This window comes from Argopecten irradians, chromosome 11 (assembly GCF_041381155.1).
Source record: "Argopecten irradians isolate NY chromosome 11, Ai_NY, whole genome shotgun sequence".
NCBI lineage: Eukaryota > Metazoa > Mollusca > Bivalvia > Pectinida > Pectinidae > Argopecten > Argopecten irradians.
In genome coordinates, this window is record NC_091144.1 from 25,472,841 (window position 1) to 25,494,168 (window position 21,328).

A 21,328-nucleotide genomic window follows, 5' to 3' on the forward strand; every position below is an offset into this window, starting at 1 on the left:
TATGTTTCAGTGTAGTGTGTGTTTCAGTGTAGTGTATGTTTCAGTGTAGTGTATGTTTCAGTGTAGTGTATGTTTCAGTGTAAGTGTGTGTTTCAGTGTAGTGTGTGTGTGTTTCAGTGTAGTAGTGTGTTTCAGTGTAGGTATGTTTCAGGTAGTGTATGTTTCAGTGTCAGTGTATGTTTCAGTGTAGTGTGTGTTTAGTGTGTGTTTCTGTAGTTTGTTTCGTGTAGTGTATGTTTCAGTTAGTGTTTCAGTGTAGTGTTGTTTCAGTGTGTAGTGTGTGTTTCAGTGTAGTTTATGTAGGTGTGTTTCAGTGTAGTTGTATGTTTCAGTGTAGTTTGTTTCAGTGTAGTGTATGTTTCAGTGTAGTGTAGTGTTTCAGTAGTGTTTCAGTGTAGTATGTGTTTCAGTGTAGTGTGTGTTTCAGTGTAGTGTATGTTTCAGTGTAGTGTATGTTTCAGTGTAGTGTATGTTTCAGTGTAGTGTGTGTTTCAGTGTAGTGTATGTTTCAGTGTAGTGTATGTTTCAGTGTAGTGTATGTTTCAGTGTAGTGTGTGTTTCAGTGTAGTGTGTGTTTCAGTGTAGTGTGTGTTTCAGTGTAGTGTGTGTTTCAGTGTAGTGTGTGTTTCAGTGTAGTGTAAGTTTCAGTGTAGTGTGTGTTTCAGTGTAGTGTGTGTTTCATTTCAGTGTAGTGTGTGTTTCAGTGTAGTGGTGTGTTTCAGTGTAGTGTGTGTTTCATTTCAGTGTAGTATGTGTTTCAGTGTAGTGTGTGTTTCAGTGTAGTGTATGTTTCAGTGTAGTGTAAGTTTCAGTGTAGTGTGTGTTTCAGTGTAGTGTGTGTTTCATTTCAGTGTAGTGTGTGTTTCATTTCAGTGTAGTGTGTGTTTCAGTGTAGTGTGTGTTTCAGTGTAGTGTGTGTTTCAGTGTAGTGTGTGTTTCAGTGTTTCAGTGTAGTGTTGTTTCAGTGTAGTGTTTTCAGTGTAGGTGTGTTTCAGTGTAGTGTGTGTTTCAGTGTAGTGTGTGTTTCAGTGTAGCGTATGTTTCAGTGTAGTGTATGTTTCAGTGTAGTGTATGTTTCAGTGTAGTGTGTGTTTCAGTGTAGTGTATGTTTCAGTGTCGGTAATTTGAGTGTTTCCAAAGGTTAGGTTTGGTTTTATTTGCTTTTGTCTTAATTATTGTTGTTGGGTGTATGTGGCGCCATGCTTATCAGGGCTGAGTGCGGGGCATCAGGGGATAGGGGAAGGACACTGTGTGGCGCCATGCTTATCAGGGCTGAGAGCAGGACATCAGGGGATTGGGTATAAGGGAATAGGGGCAGGTCTGTGGGAAACAATATTGTGTGTGAGCTCGAGGGTGTGTGCATCTTAAGAAAATCTAGCTTATTATGATTTCCTCAGAATATGTTAAATCCCTATTTGACATCTATAATATATGTAGTGAAATATCTACAATGTTATTTGTGTTTTCTCTTTATTTCTTTTCTTCTTCATTTTTTTTTTTTTTTTACAAAAGTTCTTGTATAAAATAATTCATATCAAATATGATGATGAGTACCGTATCTTATTGTTTAGTTCGTTGGTTGTAAGTTGTAAGTTGTATATTCTTGTGGTGTTTATATAGATGTAGAATGGTATATGTAGAACTCCAACGCAGATTGAGTGGATGGTACGTTTATTGGAGTCTTAGGAATCGACTGACTTTACATAGTAACAACAGCCTTTTATAGAGCTAAATATCGGTTGTATAATTAATGTTATTAAGGTACTCTTGACCATTCAGATAAGAATGGGACACGGCAGACCCCATGTTATTCAAAATTACTCTTGACCAGTTTGATAAAGATATGACACAACAGACCACACCCAAGGCTAACATATACGATCGCTGTTCATATAGTAATACACAAACATTCGACATCAATAATTCTGTAATAGTATGTAATACACTGTACATTTAACTAACACCATGAGCCACAGGCTGTATAGATTAACATGACCTCCGATAGACCCCCATATTAATTATGAGGACCCTGCTGAATTAGAAAACTACACTACTTTTAAAATAAACAAAATTGACACATACTCTGTATATTCTATTGCCCTAATATGGACTCTAGACTATTGCAGTTTATTATCATAAACTTTAACATAAGTTTCATCATTAACTGTATGTAGCTTTACCATCCGATTTAAAAATAGATTTTTGTTTTAAAGGTCAGTAGTTCAATACTTTGTCAATGATCTTGTTAGGGCCTTCCTAACATACAACCTCTGACACCTCGGGTAAAGATCAATCCTATATCTAGAACCCTGTTGAATACAAGCCGCAATATACCTTTTGCCGGAGGAGAACTTCTCGCTAGCTTAACTAGTTGAGAGATAGTGGAGGCAAGATAAAATTGATAATTTGTCCTGTAATATTTTTTTTGGTCATAAGCTAGCTACTACTATTCTGTCTTCACATATTACGGAGTTATCTCCCTTTCAGGTAGGTATCGTTTATTTTATGAGCGTAACTCACATCGTTTTATCTAAAAAAAATGATGTTACCCTCTGAAACACATGATGTCAAAATCAATACCTACCTGCAAGGGCAGATAACTCTGTAATATATACAAATACGGAATAATAAGGAACTGAACTGAACATGCAAGCAGCTAGTTTACATCAAAAGATCTAACAATGCTATATCATGAAGAAGTGCTTATTTGAAAGAACTAAATTTGAACTACCCTTTCACAAAATTATTGCAAAAGAATCCAATACGGTTCTTATATCTTTGTTATGTATTTAATTCAAGGTAGCAATTATAAATGAAAATGAGACTTCAAATATATAGTAGACTTATAAGTACAGGTGTTCTTATTGGAACAAATACAATAAGTTGACTAAAGAACCGTATAGCAGATCTTCATATTCCTTTTAAATCACAGACTTCTCTGGTTTACAGAACATTTGTTGTCATTACTGGGACCCTACCAGTAGTTGTAATTTGGGAAAAATATTTGTTTGATTCTCATGAAACATGTGATTTCAACATAAACAAAACTACAATATCATGATGTCATCGCTAGCAGCTCCAGACATTCAGAAATCTGGATGCACAGTACACAATCACGACGACTGTTCTGTCATGATTACTGGTAGGGTCCCAGTAGAGTAAAACAAAATAAATACAGTAGATATACACAAGTAGTGATGTAAATATATCAATATTGTCCAGCCTCCGTGTCACAAACACTGAGAAAGTTTTCACCACCCACATCCATGTTTTCCAGATTTACAGAACTTTTTTTACGTTCAATGTATTCCTCCATATTCTTTATGAGACGCTGAGGGTTTTTCTTGGCATTGCACTCCAAAGCTGAAACACAAAGGTCACAATACATGACTATCTCAAACCATTCTATAATAGATAGCTCAGCAAACTACCGTCTTTCAATGAATGTGAAATCTTACAGGAGTCTGCAAAGTAGATTGGGGATATCTCTAGGAGAATGACAAATTTTGGGTTGTAAGCATGAGGCTTGCTGGGTGCTAACTAACGAAAATATATTTGGCTAGTTAGTATGAGGCTACATTGTAGTCTACATGCTACACAGGCCATGGATTTCACAAATTAAACAAAAACTGTTCATTTTCATCACATCTGTAATCAATGCATATGATCAGCAGGTCTGTATTGTAACAGTCTGATTTAATTGGCATTTTATATGTTTTCTTTGTCCAAAATTCCCCCGTCTAAATCACTGTCGCTACATTTTCTCCTCTCCTGTTAAACTTGATACTTGATGTTCAAATTTTGAAATGACAATTGCTGAAAGGTGTGTCTTTTTGAATTTTAGAAATTAAATATCTTGAGTTTGATAAACATGATAAACAATTACAGACACTTGTTGGGGAACCTCTATTTCTTTATTACAGCCAAGGAAAACAAGAGATCCAAGAGGGATCTTGGCGCCCACCAAAGAATGATCTATATCTGACAATGGAAAGATGGATCTTTTCTCTACTTTTTGAACTTTTTCAAACATACTACATATAAAATTTGAGACAGATCGCTTCAGTACCTTTTGAGAAATAGCGGTAACAAACTTCAACTATCAAAATCAAAGATGACTCCTTGGCAGCCATCTTGTTGATCAATCGGTCCCAAATAGCGATAACAAACTTTGAATAACAAAATCCAAGATGGCTGCCTGATGGCTGCCTGGCGGCCATCTTGTTGACCGATCGGTCCAAAAATGCAATATGCACAACTAGGTCCCTAGGGGAACCTACATAGTAAATTTGAGACAGATCCCTTCAGTACTATCTGAGAAATAGCGATAACAAACTTTGAATAACAAAATCCAAGATGGCTGCCTGGCGGCCATCTTGTTGACCAATCAGTCCAAAAATGCAATATGCACAACTAGGGCTCTAGGGGAACCTACATATTAAATTTGAGAAAGATCCCTTCAGCACTTTTTGAGAAATAGGGATATCAAACCTTTACTATCAAAATCCAAGATGGCCACCTGGCGGCCATCTTGTTTTTCCAATCAGCCTCAAAATCTGTATGGCACAACTAGGGACCAAGGGTTCCCTCCATGTGAAGTTTGAACAAAATCCCTTCAGTAGTTCTCAAGAAATATCGATAACAATTTTCAACTGCCAAAATCAAAGATGGCTGTGTGGCGGCCATCTTATTTTTCCGATCAGCCTCAAATTCTGTATGGCACAACTAGGGACCAAGGGTAACCTCCATGTGAAGTTTGAACGAAATCCCTTCAGTTGTTCTCAAGAAATATCGATAACAAACTTCAACTGCTAAAATCAAAGATGGCTGCTTGGTGGCCATCTTGTTTTTTCGATCAGCCTCAAAATCTGTATGGCACAACTAGGGACCAAGGGTAACCTCCATGTGAAGTTTGAACAAAATCCCTGCAGTAGTTTTTAAGAAATAGTGATAACAAGCATTGTTTACGGACGGACGACGGACGGCGGACGACAGACAACGGACCACGGACCACGGACCACGGACGCAGGGCGATTGAATAGCCCACCATCTGAGCAATGAAGTGGCTAAAAAAACAACAAAAAAACATTTACGGTAAAAACTTAGCAGCACTCACCTTTGATTACATTTCCTGAATCAGTGATGGTCTTGTTCTTGGATTTCCAGGTCTGGTACAAATCTAGATACAGAGCTGTATAAAAGTCATTCACTACTCCTAAAACATCCTCTCGTTTATTGCATTCTCTGAAAAACAAACAATTCTGATATACAGTCACAACATCTAAAACTGTATTTTTCTTAAATTTGGCTTGGTTTGATTAGTTCAGTGTCAGCTATGGTCATTTAAGGATGTGCCAGGTTTAGATGGTGGAGGAAAGCCTGAGTACCCAGAGATAAACCATTGTGCAGTGGTCAATACATGGCAACTTTAAAACATGCAGGGTTCACATCAGCTTTTGAAATTCTGTCACCAAAATTTTAACCAAAGTGAAATTTCTTTTGCCAAATTAAATTTTTGGGAGCTTAAAAGAATGTAAATTTGATTGTTACAAATGAAGAATTATCTCCCTTTCCAATAAATATTAGTTTACCTTTTAGGTAACTGTGGAAAAGTATTGATTAAACAAACACTGAATGAAAGGCTAATTTTTCAGGACGTATCATTTAGTAGAAATATTTTGTAAGCATTTTTTATTGTTCAAAAATGTCAACATTTATTTATTGAATTTCATATACACATTACAGATATTCTTAAATTAATCCCCAAAAATGACTTTATTACATGTATACCTACTTGTTCAGACAGTCCTCCCTGAGTGCCTGGATAGCTATCCTCGACATGTTGATACCCATCACACAGAATGGAAAGTTCTGGTGAAAAAATTTTTTATTAACTTTTACTTCCGTTGAAAGGTCTACCTGGTAATAATACTATATTTTCCAGAGTATAAGTTGTTGTGTATTTACTATTATAATATGTTTATTCCGGAAATATCAAGCTGGGTTCATTTATTACAATCTCCTAGCGTAGGGATACTATAAGTGAATGTATCTGGTAGTGTGACATGAACAAAGTAGTTCCTAAAATGGTGACCACGTGTAGTGTAGTATGTTGAGACGCAACATATTTTGGCGACGAGGACAGGATTCTTAATCCACTGGCACGCCTCAAAAATTGCAGGAAAGATGGGCGAACAGCCATCTCTACCTCCACGGTCAATCGGCCAAATTGGCCAATTCGATGAAGCAGTCAAAACTTGGGAAAGTTACACGGAGCGCGTGGAACTGTGTTTCACTACTAATGGGGTGAGTTACGATTTGAAAGTTGCCTCATTCCTATCCGTTATTGGGCCAAAGACATATAGTTTACTTAAAAACATCGCTGCACCAGCCAAACCAGTGGAACTCACATATGCCCAAATACTCGAATTTCTGAACGGACATTTAAATCCGCAACCGTTAGTAATAGCAGAGCGCTTTAGGTTCCACAGACGCGATCAGCAACAAGATGAAGGGATCATGAGTTATGTAGCTGAAATAAAAAAAACTTTTATTACACTGAAATTTTGAGGATAGCCTGAACGACACTCTAAGAGACAGACTAGTGTGTGGCATTAATACAGAAAATATTCAGAAGCGTTTATTATCTGAACGTACTCTCACACTCGACAAGGCAATTGCACTTGCGGTTGCCATGGAAACTGCCAACAAGGATGCAGTGGAGCTATGTGAGCAGAGGCATGTCGCCGGGGCAGTAAACAAACTACACACCAGAGGTAAGGGAAGTAACTCCAATAAAACTTTGTCACCTCAGCTGAAAACTCCAATACGATCTAGTGCTTTGAAAAAACCATGTTATAGATGTGCTGGACCACACCGAGTGGAAAATTGTCGTCATGCAGAGACAATCTGTAACTACTGTTAAAAAAAATGGCACATAGAAAAAGCATGCTTGTCAAAGAAAAGAAGTTTTAAAGGTCAACACAGCAAACGAGGTAAGAATGTTAAGTTTGTTGAGGAACAAGCTCCACAGGAGGATTCCTATGAGCCTATACTACATGTGCACAGTTTATACAGTGTAGACCCTATTGTACTACAGCCGTCGATCAATGGTCATTCTTTGTCAATGGAATTGGACACCGGGTCCTCTGTATCGTTGATTCCTGATGAGTTTTACAGGAAAGATCTCAGTGATCTACCCGTGAAAAAGACAAAAATGAGACTTAAAACTTACACCGGTGAGAACATAGTGCCATTAGGAGTAGTGCATGTGCCCGTAACTATCAACAACAAGACAGAAAAAATGGATCTTATAGTGGTTCAGCAAACAGGACCAGCCCTGTTCGGTAGGGACAGACTTACAAAGTTTACATTAAACAGGCAGGAAATCAAAGTACTGAAAGCACTTGAACCTAAGGATGCTACTGATAAGAGACTTCAAGATATCTTAAACAGTCACAAGACAGTTTTCAATGAAGGAATAGAAAAAATGAAGGACATTAAAGCTAAACACTAATTAGAAGAGAATGCAACGCCTAAGTTTCACATAGCTAGACCAGTTCCATATTCACTTAAGCCTAAGTTGGAGGAGGAATTACAGCGGTTAGAACAGACCGGTATCATCACTCCTGTAAAATCTAGCAAATGGGCTTCTCCAATTGTACCAGTTGTGAAGAAAAATGGTAATGTGAGGTTATGTGGAGATTACAAAGTGTCCATAAATCAAGTTCTGAAGATTGACCAGTATCCATTGCCACAGATTGAGGACATTTTCGCTTCACTAGGAGGGGGAAAATGATTCTCTAAGATAGATCTTACTCAGGCTTACCATCAAATGGAAATGGATGAATCATCAAGGGAACTTTTGACAATCAATACACATAAAGGGCTGTACCAATGTAACCGACTACAATTCGGAGTAGCGTCGGCCCCAGCTATTTGGCAATGTGCCATGGACAATATTTTACAAAGAATTCCATTTACATCGTGTATCCTAGACGACATGGTTATTAGTGGGAAGACGGATGAGGAACACTTAAACAACCTGAAGACAGTACTCGATAGACTTGAGAACTATGGATTAAAAGTCAACAGGGACAAATGCAAATTTTTCAAAGACTGTATCACGTATTGTGGACATGTCATCACGGATTAAGGTCTACAGAAGTCTTCAGATAAAGTAGATGCGGTATTAAGAGCACCTAAACCAGAAAATCTACACCAGCTACGGTCCTATCTAGGGCTAATGAACTATTAACGGCAATTCTTGCCTAACCTTTCGTCCATGCTCGGACCATTGAATGAATTACTACAGGCGAACAAACCATGGGTATGGACTTCAGAGTGCGACAAGTCATTTCAGCAAGTGAAGGAGTTAATGACGTCACAAGATATATTATGTCATTACGACCCCCAGCGTCCTGTGAAATTGGCATGCGATGCCTCGCCATATGGACTAGGCAGTGTGCTTTCTCATTTGATGGATGATGGTTCAGAAAGGGCGATAGCTTTTGCCTCGATATCACTTACCAAAGCTGAAAAAGGATATGCGCAAATCGACAAAGAAGCTCTAGGGCTATATTGGGGTGTACAGAAGTTTCACACTTACCTGTTTGGATGACGTTTCACTCTGGTTACTGACCACAAACACCTAGTCAGCATTCTTAATCCTAAAACTGGGATTCCAGCAATGACAGCAGCACGCCTACAGAGGTCCGCGTTATATCTATCAGGACATACATAATGCATTGAATATCGCAATACTCATGCACATAGTAATGCTGATGGTCTCAGCAGGCTACCACTATCCATCTCAGAGGAGATGAAGATACTGCATCCGTATTTTATGCATCACAAGTTGATAAACTACCAGTAACCAGTACTCGGATTCAAAGAGAAACACAGAGAGGTCCTACTCTATCGCAGAAATGTATTGCAGAGAACAGTTTCATCCGTACTATACAAAGTTCACCGAACTGTCGTGTCACCAGAATTGTCTGCTGTACAGAAATCGAATAATTGTTCCAGAGACATGTTGCAAGGACGTTTTAAATGAACTCCACGAGGGACACATGGGAATTGTAAAGATGAAGTCAGCAGCAAGGTCCTACGTCTGGTGGCCAAATATCGATAAAGACATTGAGAACCAGTGTTTATCATGTCCGGAATGTCAACAATACTTACCAAAACCCAAAGCGGCACCGGTACACCCCTGGGAGTGGACTTCGCAACCATGGGAACGTCTACACGTGGATTTTGCGGGACCATTTAAGGGATACATGTTTCTAATCCTGGTGGTCTCACTTTCCAAGTGGCCGGAAGTTATACAGATGAGTTCAACCACAGCTTCGGCTACAATCAACGTACTAAGAGACATTTTCTCAAGATTTGGTCTACTCAAACAGTTGGTATCAGACAATGGCCCCCAGTTCGTTGCTGAGGAGTTCAAGTCATTTCTGAGAAACAACGGTGTAAAACACATTACATCATCTCCATATCATCCACGAACGAATGGATTAGCGGAGAGATTTGTCGAAACATTCAAAAGTGCCATGAAAAAGGAGGGCAAACCTATCAACCAGAGATTGAGTACATTTCTGTTCACTTCAGGGCATCCATTAACCCAAGACCTCGGGTCATTGACGCAGCAAAATTTATTTTGACGCACGATCTTTGCATGCTGTGCGTCAATCTGACGCTTCACATTTTTACTACCACTGCCCATCAGACTTGTGTATGTGTGTATTATGTGATGCCCAGCCCCCAATAAAGTGTATATTAGCAAGGGTCAGTGACACTAATTGGTAGAATATCCCAAGCCAATTGAAAGATTCACTCAACTGTTAGCTGTTTGCGAACTGGAGCACTGGTAAAGAAGTCACACCTGTACCGAGTACCTACCTGCCTCCAATCCGCTAAAACTGCACATTCTTATCAGCAATCACATTTTAATCAAAGCTATATTAGATTCCAATTGCAATAAATTAATGTTATATAACTTGTAAGCAGGTATACAACAGAGATGAGATCGTAGATAGGCCTAGTTTGATGCATGCTGCAGTAGCCATTTTGTTGTTAACCTGAATAACCCTACATGTACACTATCCACAAACCATCAGTGTTGGAGTGTTAGAAGCGTAAATCGTTCCTGTTACAGTTTCTAATTTGTTTTTGGCGGCAATTATGAAAAGTGGTTTGACTAACAGAAATACGACTCATCATACAACAGGAGAGACACCAGCAAAACTACTGATTGGTCGAAGTTTACGGTCAAGGATGGATCTCATGAGACCTGCTGTTGAAGATCGAGTAAAAAGAGAACAGGAGAAAATGATGTTCGCTAAACATACTGGAACGGTAAATACGTAGCTTTGATCTAGGACAGTCAGTTATGGTGTATGATTATCGTGGAAAGATTCCATGGATACACGGAACAGTGAGTGAAAAGTTGGGTCCACTTACATACAGAGTCAAAACTAGAGAGGGCGCTGTCTGGCGTAGACATGTGGATCAAATGAGAAGGACACAGTCATTAGGAGTGGATTTCAGTAACGCTCATTTAGCACCCCCGGTGGTACTTCTATCTGACAGAGGAGATGCTGCGGCTCCAAATTCTGAAAAGACCATCTCTGAAGGATCACAGAAACTAGGCACGGCTAGATCAACTTCTCCAGCTGTGGCTCAACCCATATCTCCAGAGGGACGAGGAAAAGAAGCCTCGACTCCGAAAACAATTCCAGTGTCTAGGTATCCTTTTAGACGAAACCGGAGAGCTCCGGATAGACTGAATATTTGATGTGTAGTAATAATCACACTGTGCTAAGGGGACATAATAATGCCCTGTGTGATTATAGCGGAATCTAAGGTTCTGTAGAAATCTTAGTGATTGTAATGTTAATTTTGTGTCTTGTTAAATTCAGTCTATGGTTTATATCAAATTATCTAAGAAGATAATCTTAGTGTTTTTATACTACCAGTGACAGTTCAAACCCTAGGAACTGATCTAGCTAAGTAATAACAATTACAAAAGACTTGTTAAAAAGACAGGATTCAAAGACCCTGAAAATCAGGATTGCAACCTATACACCATTGTGCCTAAAACCTTGCATAATTACGAGTGAAAATTGTAGTAGTTAGGTCATTTGAGGAATTAGAAGCTGGCGAATAGCTGGAAATCACAACAATTATAATCCAAAATGTTACAGATAACAGTTTCTCCCATACTTGACAGGGAAAAGACTTAACTGTCTTTCACCGAGGAAGGGAAAAGACATTTCACATGCGCTAGACAATGATGCAACATCATCATTACATGCAGTGTCTATTGTTGACAACGTCATGATTTTTTACACACTGAAAAGCGGTGCTTTGGAAGTTTCTATATGTATATAACTGCATTTTCATAATGTTTCTTTAAAGAATAGGAGAAAAAGAATCTTACCTGGGCCTGTCAGGTGGACAGGGATATCTCAACCCTCATAAAAGATATTGGCCGCCAACCCTTGGCAAGCCTTGGGTTGTTCAGCTATATTTGTTCACTCAGGCTGAGATATCCCTGTCCACCTGACAGACCCATGTAAGATTCTATTAATGGTAATTACACCACCAAAATCTTAACCTGGGATTTCCAACGCCGACGCCAAAGGGAAGCAAGCTCAAAAGTATACGTTCACACAAATTCTAAAAAATCTTTTTTTTCCATCCCCAAAGTACTAGAACCAGGCAATATATTCCCTTCAATCTTAGTGTAACGATACAAACTAAGTGTATCTTGACCAGTGTTTCAGGAATTGTTTTACACTAAATTCTAAAATCTACTCAAATTCAGAGTTTTTTGCCAAAAAAATATCAAAACAGGTTTAAACATGTCTCTTAATCTCTGTCCATGTATTTTGACAACTTGACCAATTTTTTAGTTGTGATCAATTGACCGTTAACTGCGGAAAATGAACACCTTAGTATTGTCTACCCTGACTACCATCGATTACGAGACACTTTAAATTTCAATGAATACAAACATTCATTTCTTGATATAAAGTGTATCTGTTTGATACCGTATTTCACCGCAAATAAGACCCCCCTCCCAGAGAAGAAATAAAGGTCAAAAGTGGTGGGGGGTCTTATTTGCAGACAACCCGCCTGATAACATCGATCTATGAGATCGCCATCTTGGAGTAAAATTAAATCAAATGGTATGACAAAGTAAAATACAAACAATACTAGGGCAGTTGTAACGTAAGTCTGAAAGGGAAACGGACATTTTTACAAGAGTCACGCGGACATTCACCAATGAATCAAAACGAAGAAACAGCATCATAAGCAATGTCATTTTAATCCAGAAGTTTTAATAATTGTATCGTTATTTAGAAAATATTCAAATTCGGTTATTTTTTTCGAAACACGTGAATCAATCGCCGTGAATCGGAAGGATAATCGCCATTCAGACTCAAGCCTATTTAAAATTCACTGCAAACATTTACATATCAAATTCGTTCATAAACAGGAATTTACGTACATTTGTCCCAACCAAATGAGCAAACGATCGTGATTTAACTTCAACGTGCCGACATGCACTGATGCAGTTGTTAAAATGGAAGCCATACTTTCACACCAGGTTGTGTTTGGGAATTTGATCAGTATTGCTATTGATACGAAGATAGTTTGATAACATTTCAGATATTAATCCTAGTATTAATTGCATTAAAACATCGTAGCAAGTATTTTTGTATCTAGAGTAAAATACGAAACTTTGCGGCTAATCATATTATACTGACTGCGTAAACAAAACATGGCAGCCGAAAAGTAAAGCATGGTTTCTCCAACTGATCGTGAACTACAGGTACGTTACGTTCACAAATAAACATATTTGAAACTGTAAATGCCTTAAGTAGATGTTTTTGGTAATGATTGTATTGAGTTAGAATCCACGACTGCAGAAACGATCTGCATCAATGACGAATATCTTTGCCGATTCATGTAAAAAATGACAAGCCGTACGAACTCTAAAACGTGTTGTTCATGCCGATATGAAGTGTTCATGGAAACATATAATGGCGTATTTTGTTGAAAATAACCTCCAATTAAACATGAGCACTGTCCACAATTCGTATTTATTGATGATTAAATTAAATCACCTGTGAATTAACTTGAATTAAATGACAAAAATAACAAGCACACAAACAGTTGTTTACTACGTGATTTTTCTATGCCGATAAAACAAACAAAAAGAAGTTCCGATACAAAGTCATTTTGGTGATATTTTTAATTACTCCATTGCTCAAATCCATCATCCAGTAAACTGAAAAATAGGTGGGGGTCTTATTTGCAGACATCCCCCCTAAGTCTGAAAATGTGTCAAAATAGGTGGGGGGTCTTATTTGCAGTGAAATACGGTAACTCTTACTTATCAAGTGGAATCTGATGATAATCACACCCTGTATCCATGGCGACATACTCTAAATGTCATGGCCTGATTCTGACTGTACTGTCGTGATAATCATCTTACCTTCCCCTTTATCAGGAAGTACATGCAATGTCAATGTTACGCGGCGTTATAGTAAAACAAACGGAAACGTCAATTTTAATTGGTCACAATATACGTATAAATGTGCAGTACTTTTTTTTTTTTAAATACCGAAGGTTTTTTGTCCTACTGATTCTGAAAATTCACAATTTTAACACAATTTTTCACTTTGAAAATTTTTTTTTCCATGTGCCCTGAAAGATATAACAGTGAATACAGAAGATATATACAGATCTTACTTGAGTAGGATGGAGAGAAAGTTTGTAGATTTCCTGTGCCAAAGATTGACGTTTTGGGTTCCTTAGTAAATGTACAAGGTTCAGAAGGCCCAGAACACCAGTCCCTCGTAAATCTGTGGATGGGTCGTTACCTAAAACATAAAACACAAACTTAATTCAGTAAAAGTCATATGACAAAGATGATTTTTTATATGATTTTCTCATACGCTATGGTGATTTCATTTGATATGTAAGCAATGCCACCTATAAGCTAAGTAAGGTAAATACCCAAGGTGTATGGTTTAACCCTGCTTAACAGTGGCACATCAAGAAAGAATAGCATGGACTAAATTAATTTATAGAAATGGTCTGGTCTGTGCTGACAACTGGACTAGAGAGTACTAAGAAATGGACATGGCTATGAAACAAAACTAAACTGTGAAGAAATATAGGACTACACTGTGAAGTTAAAGACAATACTGTGCTGAGAAATGGACCAGTCTGTGCTGAAAAACAGACTACATTATGTAGTTTTTAAAAAAGAAATGGACTGGACTGTGCTGATGAATGGACTTATAGTAAGAAATGAACTAAAATTGCATTGAGAAATGGACTAGTTTGTGCTGACAAATAGACTGTAGATATGGTTGTGTCATCTTATTGCTATGGATGACACTTGGAATGATTTTGATGACAGGTTACTGCTGAGTTCTACTAATTCACATTACATATACCATATAGTCATTTATTTGCAGACCAAAATTTTCACAATTTGATCTAAAAACGAGAAAATGTTATGTTAGCAATTTTAAATTTTAACGATATGAATTTTAAAGATAGATATCATTCAATCATTAATTCACGAATCAAATTTTCGCAATCATAGGAATGTGCTGCAAAATCGCGAAAATATCATCCCTGCGAAAATATCATCCCCGCGAAAAATAACTGGCTTTATCTGTTTGTTCTAATATACAGTTAAAAATGGGTACTAAAATCAATTAGCATCAATAAATAATCAATCATTGATTTAAAATCATTGCATCCACAAAGAATCCTCTGTATCCAACAATTGAACAATAAATATTTTGAGGCTAGTAAGGTTTAATAAGATTACAAGAAAGACATTAAGAGTGGAAACATGGATAGCTGGGTTCGAAGCCAGGACCTACTAATACCAGCTATTTTGCTCTACCGATTGAACTACTTGGTCACTGTCGCCAGTGGTTGATCTGATTCATAACTATTACAAGAGTTTTACTGACCTTGAAATCCTATTTCCTCCCAGTGTGATCCGAACCTGCTGCAGTCGAATCGTGAGCCAGTGAGACACCTGTAGATAGTCTGGAGAGCCCGAGTGTGCACCAGGATGTTATTGTCCAGGGGAGCTACAATTTTACACAGATCTGTATTTACTCTAGCTGGCACTAATGTATTATTTTATGTATTATTTCATTTTCCCCCTAGCTATAAGCACCAACGTCTTTTTCTACATTTACTCTAAATAGCACCAATGTCTTATTCTATATTTACTTTAGCTTTCACCAATGACTTATTCCATATTTATTCTAGCAAGCACCAATGTCTTATTCCATATTTATTCTTGCTAGCATCAATGTCTTATTCCATATTTACTCTAGCTAGCACCAATGTCTTATTCCATATTTACTCTAGCTAGCACCAATATCTTATTCCATATTTACTCTAGCTAGCACCAATGTCTTATTCCATATTTACTCTAGCTAGCACCAATGTCTTATTCCATATTTACTCTAGCTAGCACCAATATCTTATTCTATATTTACTCTAGCTAGCACTAATGTCTTATTCCATATTTATTCTAGCTAGCACCAATACCTTATTCCATATTTACTCTAGCTAGCACCAATGTCTTATTCCATATTTACTCTAGCTAGCACCAATATCTTATTCCATATTTACTCTAGCTAGCACCAATATCTTATTCCATATTTACTCTAGCTAGCACCAATGTCTTATTCATATTTACTCTAGCTAGCACCAAGGTCTTATTCCATATTTACTCTAGCTAGCACCAATGTCTTATTCCATATTTACTCTAGCTACACCAATGGTCTTATAGCACCATATTTACTCTAGCTAGCACCAATGTCTTATTCCATATTTACTCTAGCTACACACAATGTCTTATTCCATATTTACTCTAGCTAGCACCAATGTCTTATTCCATATTTACTCTAGCTAGACCAATTCTTATTCCATATTTACTCTAGCTAGCACCAATGTCTTATTCAATATTTACTCTAGCTAGCACCAATATCTTATTCCATATTTATTCTAGCTAGCACCAATGCCTTATTCCATATTTACCTCTAGCTAGCACCAATGTCTTATTCCATATTTACTCTAGCTAGCACCAATGTCTTATTCCATATTTACTCTAGCTAGCACCAATATCTTATTCCATATTTCATCTAGCTAGCACCAATGCCTTATTCCATATTTACTCTAGCTAGCACCAAGGTCTTATTCCATATTTACTCTAGCTAGCACCAATGTCTTATTCCATATTTACTCTAGCTAGCATCAATGTCTTATTCCATATTTACTCTAGCTAGCACCAATGTCTTATTCCATATTTACTCTAGCTAGCACCAATGTCTTATTCCATATTTACTCTAGCTAGCACCAATGTCTTATTCCATATTTACTCTAGCTAGCACCAATGTCTTATTCCATATTTACTCTAGCTAGCACCAATGTCTTATTCCATATTTACTCTAGCTAACATCAATGTCTTATTCTATATTTACTCTAGCTAGCACCAATGTCTTATTCCATATTTACTCTAGCTAGCACCAATGTCTTATTCCATATTTACTCTAGCTAGCACCAATGTCTTATTCCATATTTACTCTAGCTAGCACCAATGTCTTATTCCATATTTACTCTAGCTAACATCAATGTCTTATTCTATATTTACTCTAGCTAGCACCAATGTCTTATTCCATATTTACTCTAGCTAGCATCAATGTCTTATTCTATATTTACTCTAGCTAGCACCAAGGTCTTATTCAAGCTAGTCTTATTCTTATTCCATATTTACTCTAGCTAGCACCAAGGTCTTATTCCATATTTACTCTAGCTAGCACCAATGTCTTATTCCATATTTACTCTAGCTAGCACCAATAGTGCACATTATCCATATCTACTCTATGCTAGCACCAAGGTCTTATTCCATATTTACTCTAGCTAGCACCAAGGTCTTATTCAATATTTACTCTAGCTAGCACCAATGTCTTATTCCATATTTACTCTAGCTAGCACCAATATCTTATTACATATTCATATTTACTCTAGCTAGCACCAATATCTTATTCAATATTTACTCTAGCTAGCACCAATGTCTTATTCCATATTTACTCTAGCTAGCACCAATGTCTTATTCCATATTTACTCTAGCTAGCACCAATGTCTTATTCCATATTTACTCTAGCTAGCACCAATGTCTTATTCCATATTTACTCTAGCTAGCACCAATGTCTTATTCCATATTTACTCTAGCTAGCACCAATGTCTTATTCATATTTACTCTAGCTAGCACAATATCTTATTCCATATTTACTCTAGCTAGCACCAATGTCTTATTCCATATTTACTCTAGCTAGCACCAATGTCTTATTCCATATTTACTCTAGCTAGCACCAATGTCTTATTCCATATTTACTCTAGCTAGCACCAATGTCTTATTCAATATTTACTCTAGCTAGCACCAATATCTATTCTATATTTACTCTAGCTAACATCAATGTCTTATTCCATATTTACTCTAGCTAGCACCAATGTCTTATTCCATATTTACTCTAGCTAGCACCAATGTCTTATTCCATATTTACTCTAGCTAGCACCAATTCTTATTCCATATTTACTCTAGCTAGCACCAATGTCTTATTCCATATTTACTCTAGCTAGCACCAATATCTTATTCCATATTTACTCTAGCTAGCACCAATGTCTTATTCCATATTTACTCTAGCTAGCACCAATGTCTTATTCCATATTTACTCTAGCTAGCACCAATATCTTATTCCATATTTACTCTAGCTAGCACCAATGTCTTATTCCATATTTACTCTAGCTAGCACCAATGTCTTATTCCATATTTACTCTAGCTAGCACCAATATCTTATTCCATATTTACTCTAGCTAGCACCAATGTCTTATTCCATATTTACTCTAGCTAGCACCAATCCTTATTCCATATTTACTCTAGCTAGCACCAATATCTTATTCCATATTTACTCTAGCTAGCACCAATGTCTTATTCCATTTTTACTCTAGCTAGCACCAATGTCTTATTCCATATTTACTCTAGCTAGCACCAATGTCTTATTCCATATTTACTCTAGCTAGCACCAATGTCTTATTCCATATTTACTCTCTAGCTAACTCCATGTCTTATTCCATATTTACTCTAGCTAGCACCAATGTCTTATTCCATATTTACTCTAGCTAGCACCAATGTCTTATTCCATATTTACTCTAGCTAGCACCAATGTCTTATTCCATATTTACTCTAGCTAGCACCAATGTCTTATTCCATATTTACTCTAGCTAGCACCAATGTCTTATTCCATATTTACTCTAGCTAGCACCAATGTCTTATTCCATATTTACTCTAGCTAGCACCAATGTCTTATTCCATATTTACTCTAGCTAACATCAATGTCTTATTCTATATTTACTCTAGCTAACATCAATGTCTTATTCTATATTTACTCTAGCTAACATCAAGGTCTTATTCCATATTTACTCTAGCTAGCACAATGTCTTATTCAATATCTACTCTTGCTAGCACCAAGGTCTTATTCCATATTTACTCTAGCTAGCACCAATATCTTATTCCATATTTACTCTAGCTAGCACCAATATCTTATTCCATATTTATTCTAGCTAGCACCAATGCCTTATTCAATATTTACTCTAGCTAGCACCAATGTCTTATTCCATATTTACTCTAGCTAGCACCAATATCTTATTCCATATTTACTCTAGCTAGCACCAATGTCTTATTCCATATTTATTCTAGCTAGCTAGCACCAATGTCTTATTCCATATTTACTCTAGCTAGCACCAATGTCTTATTCCATATTTACTCTAGCTAGCACCAAGGTCTTATTCCATATTTACTCTAGCTAGCACCAATGTCTTATTCCATATTTACTCTAGCTAGCACCATGCTTATTCCATATTTACTCTAGCTAGCACCAAGTCTTATTCCATATTTACTCTAGCTAGCACCAATGTCTTATTCCATATTTACTCTAGCTAGCACCAATGTCTTATTCCATATTTACTCTAGCTAGCACCAATGTCTTATTCCATATTTACTCTAGCTAGCACCAATGTCTTATTCCATATTTACTCTAGCTAGCACCAATGTCTTATTCCATATTTACTCTAGCTAGCACCAATGTCTTATTCCATATTTACTCTAGCTAGCACCAATGTCTTATTCCATATTTACTCTAGCTAGCACCAAGGTCTTATTCCATATTTACTCTAGCTAGCACCAATGTCTTATTCCATATTTACTCTAGCTAACACAATGTCTTATTCCATATTTACCAGCTCTTATTCATATTTACTCTAGCTAACATCAATGTCTTATTCCATATTTACTCTAGCTAACATCAATGTCTTATTCCATATTTACTCTAGCTAGCATCAATGTCTTATTCCATATTTACTCTAGCTAGCACCAATGTCTTATTCCATATTTACTCTAGCTAGCACCAAGGTCTTATTCCATATTTACTCTAGCTAGCATCAAGGTCTTATTCCATATTTACTCTAGCTAGCACCAATGTCTTATTCCATATTTACTCTAGCTAGCACCAATGGTCTTATTCCATATTTACTCTAGCTAAGCACCAAGGTCTTATTCCATATTTACTCTAGCTAGCACCAATGCCTTATTCCATATTTACTCTAGCTAGCACCAATGTCTTATTCAATATTTACTCTAGCTAGCACCAATATCTTATTCCATATTTACTCTAGCTAGCACCAATGTCTTATTCCATATTTACTCTAGCTAGCACCAATATCTTATTCCATATTTACTCTAGCTAGCACCAATGTCTTATTCCATATTTACTCTAGCTAGCACCAATGTCTTATTCCATATTTACTTCTAGCTAGCACCAATGCCTTATTCCATATTTACTCTAGCTAGCATCAATGTCTTATTCCATATTTACATCTAGCTAGCTAGCACCAATGTCTTATTCCATATTTACTCTAGCTAGCACCAATGTCTTATTCCATATTTACTCTAGCTAACATCAATGTCTTATTCCATATTTACTCTAGCTAGCACCAATGTCTTATTCCATATTTACTCTAGCTAGCACCAATGTCTTATTCCATATTTACTCTAGCTAGCACCAATGTCTTATTCCATATTTACTCTAGCTAGCACCAATATCTTATTCCATATTTACTCTAGCTAACATCAATGTCTTATTCCATATTTACTCTAGCTAGCACCAATGTCTTATTCCATATTTACTCTAGCTAGCACCAATGTCTTATTCCATATTTACTCTAGCTAGCACCAATGTCTTATTCCATATTTACTCTAGCTAGCACCAATATCTTATTCCATATTTACTCTAGCTAGCACCAATGTCTTATTCCATATTTACTCTAGCTAGCACCAATGTCTTATTCCATATTTACTCTAGCTAGCACCAATATCTTATTCCATATTTACTCTAGCTAGCACCAATGTCTTATTCCATATTTACTCTAGCTAGCACCAATGTCTTATTCCATATTTACTCTAGCTAGCACCAATATCTTATTCCATATTTACTCTAGCTAGCACCAATGTCTTATTCCATATTTATTCCAATTTACTCTAGCTAGCACCAATGTCTTATTCCATATTTACTCTAGCTAGCACCAATGTCTTATTCCATATTTACTCTAGCTAGCACCAATGTCTTATTCCATATTTACTCTAGCTAGCACCAATGTCTTATTCCATATTTACTCTAGCTAGCACCAATATCTTATTCTATATTTACTCTAGCTAGCACCAATGTCTTATTCCATATTTACTCTAGCTAGCACCAATATCTTATTCCATATTTACTCTAGCTAGCACCAATGTCTTATTCCATATTTACTCTAGCTAGCACCAATGTCCTTATTCCATATTTACTCTAGCTAGCACCAATATCTTATTCCATATTTACTCTAGCTAGCACCAATGTCTTATTCCATATTTACTCTAGCTAGCACCAATGTCTTATTCCATATTTACTCTAGCTAGCACCAATGTCTTATTCCATATTTACTCTAGCTAGCACCAATGTCTTATTCCATATTTACTCTAGCTAGCAGCATCAATGTCTTATTCAATATTTACTCTAGCTAGCACCAATGTCTTATTCCATATTTACTCTAGCTAGCACCAATGTCTTATTCCATATTTACTCTAGCTAGCACCAAGGTCTTATTCCATATTTACTCTAGCTAGCACCAATGTCTTATTCCATATTTACTCTAGCTAGCACCAATGTCTTATTCCATATTTACT

General features: G+C 36.8%; 1 protein-coding gene across 2 annotated transcripts in view; it reads right to left on the reverse strand.

Annotated features, from left to right (window-relative positions):
* Nucleotides 1–1,437: 1,437 nt before the first annotated feature.
* LOC138335112 (uncharacterized) overlaps nucleotides 1,438–21,328 on the reverse strand; it is a 46,313-nt gene continuing 26,422 nt past the window's right edge. For both annotated transcript variants that reach the window (XM_069284039.1, XM_069284038.1), the window contains exons 8-12: nucleotides 15,006–15,128; nucleotides 13,762–13,892; nucleotides 5,795–5,871; nucleotides 5,117–5,244; nucleotides 1,438–3,363 (exon numbers count right to left, since the gene is read on the reverse strand). In XM_069284039.1, the coding sequence (XP_069140140.1) occupies nucleotides 3,209–3,363; nucleotides 5,117–5,244; nucleotides 5,795–5,871; nucleotides 13,762–13,892; nucleotides 15,006–15,128 (614 nt within the window). In that variant the 3' untranslated portion in view covers nucleotides 1,438–3,208. The remainder of the gene's footprint in view (nucleotides 3,364–5,116; nucleotides 5,245–5,794; nucleotides 5,872–13,761; nucleotides 13,893–15,005; nucleotides 15,129–21,328) is intronic.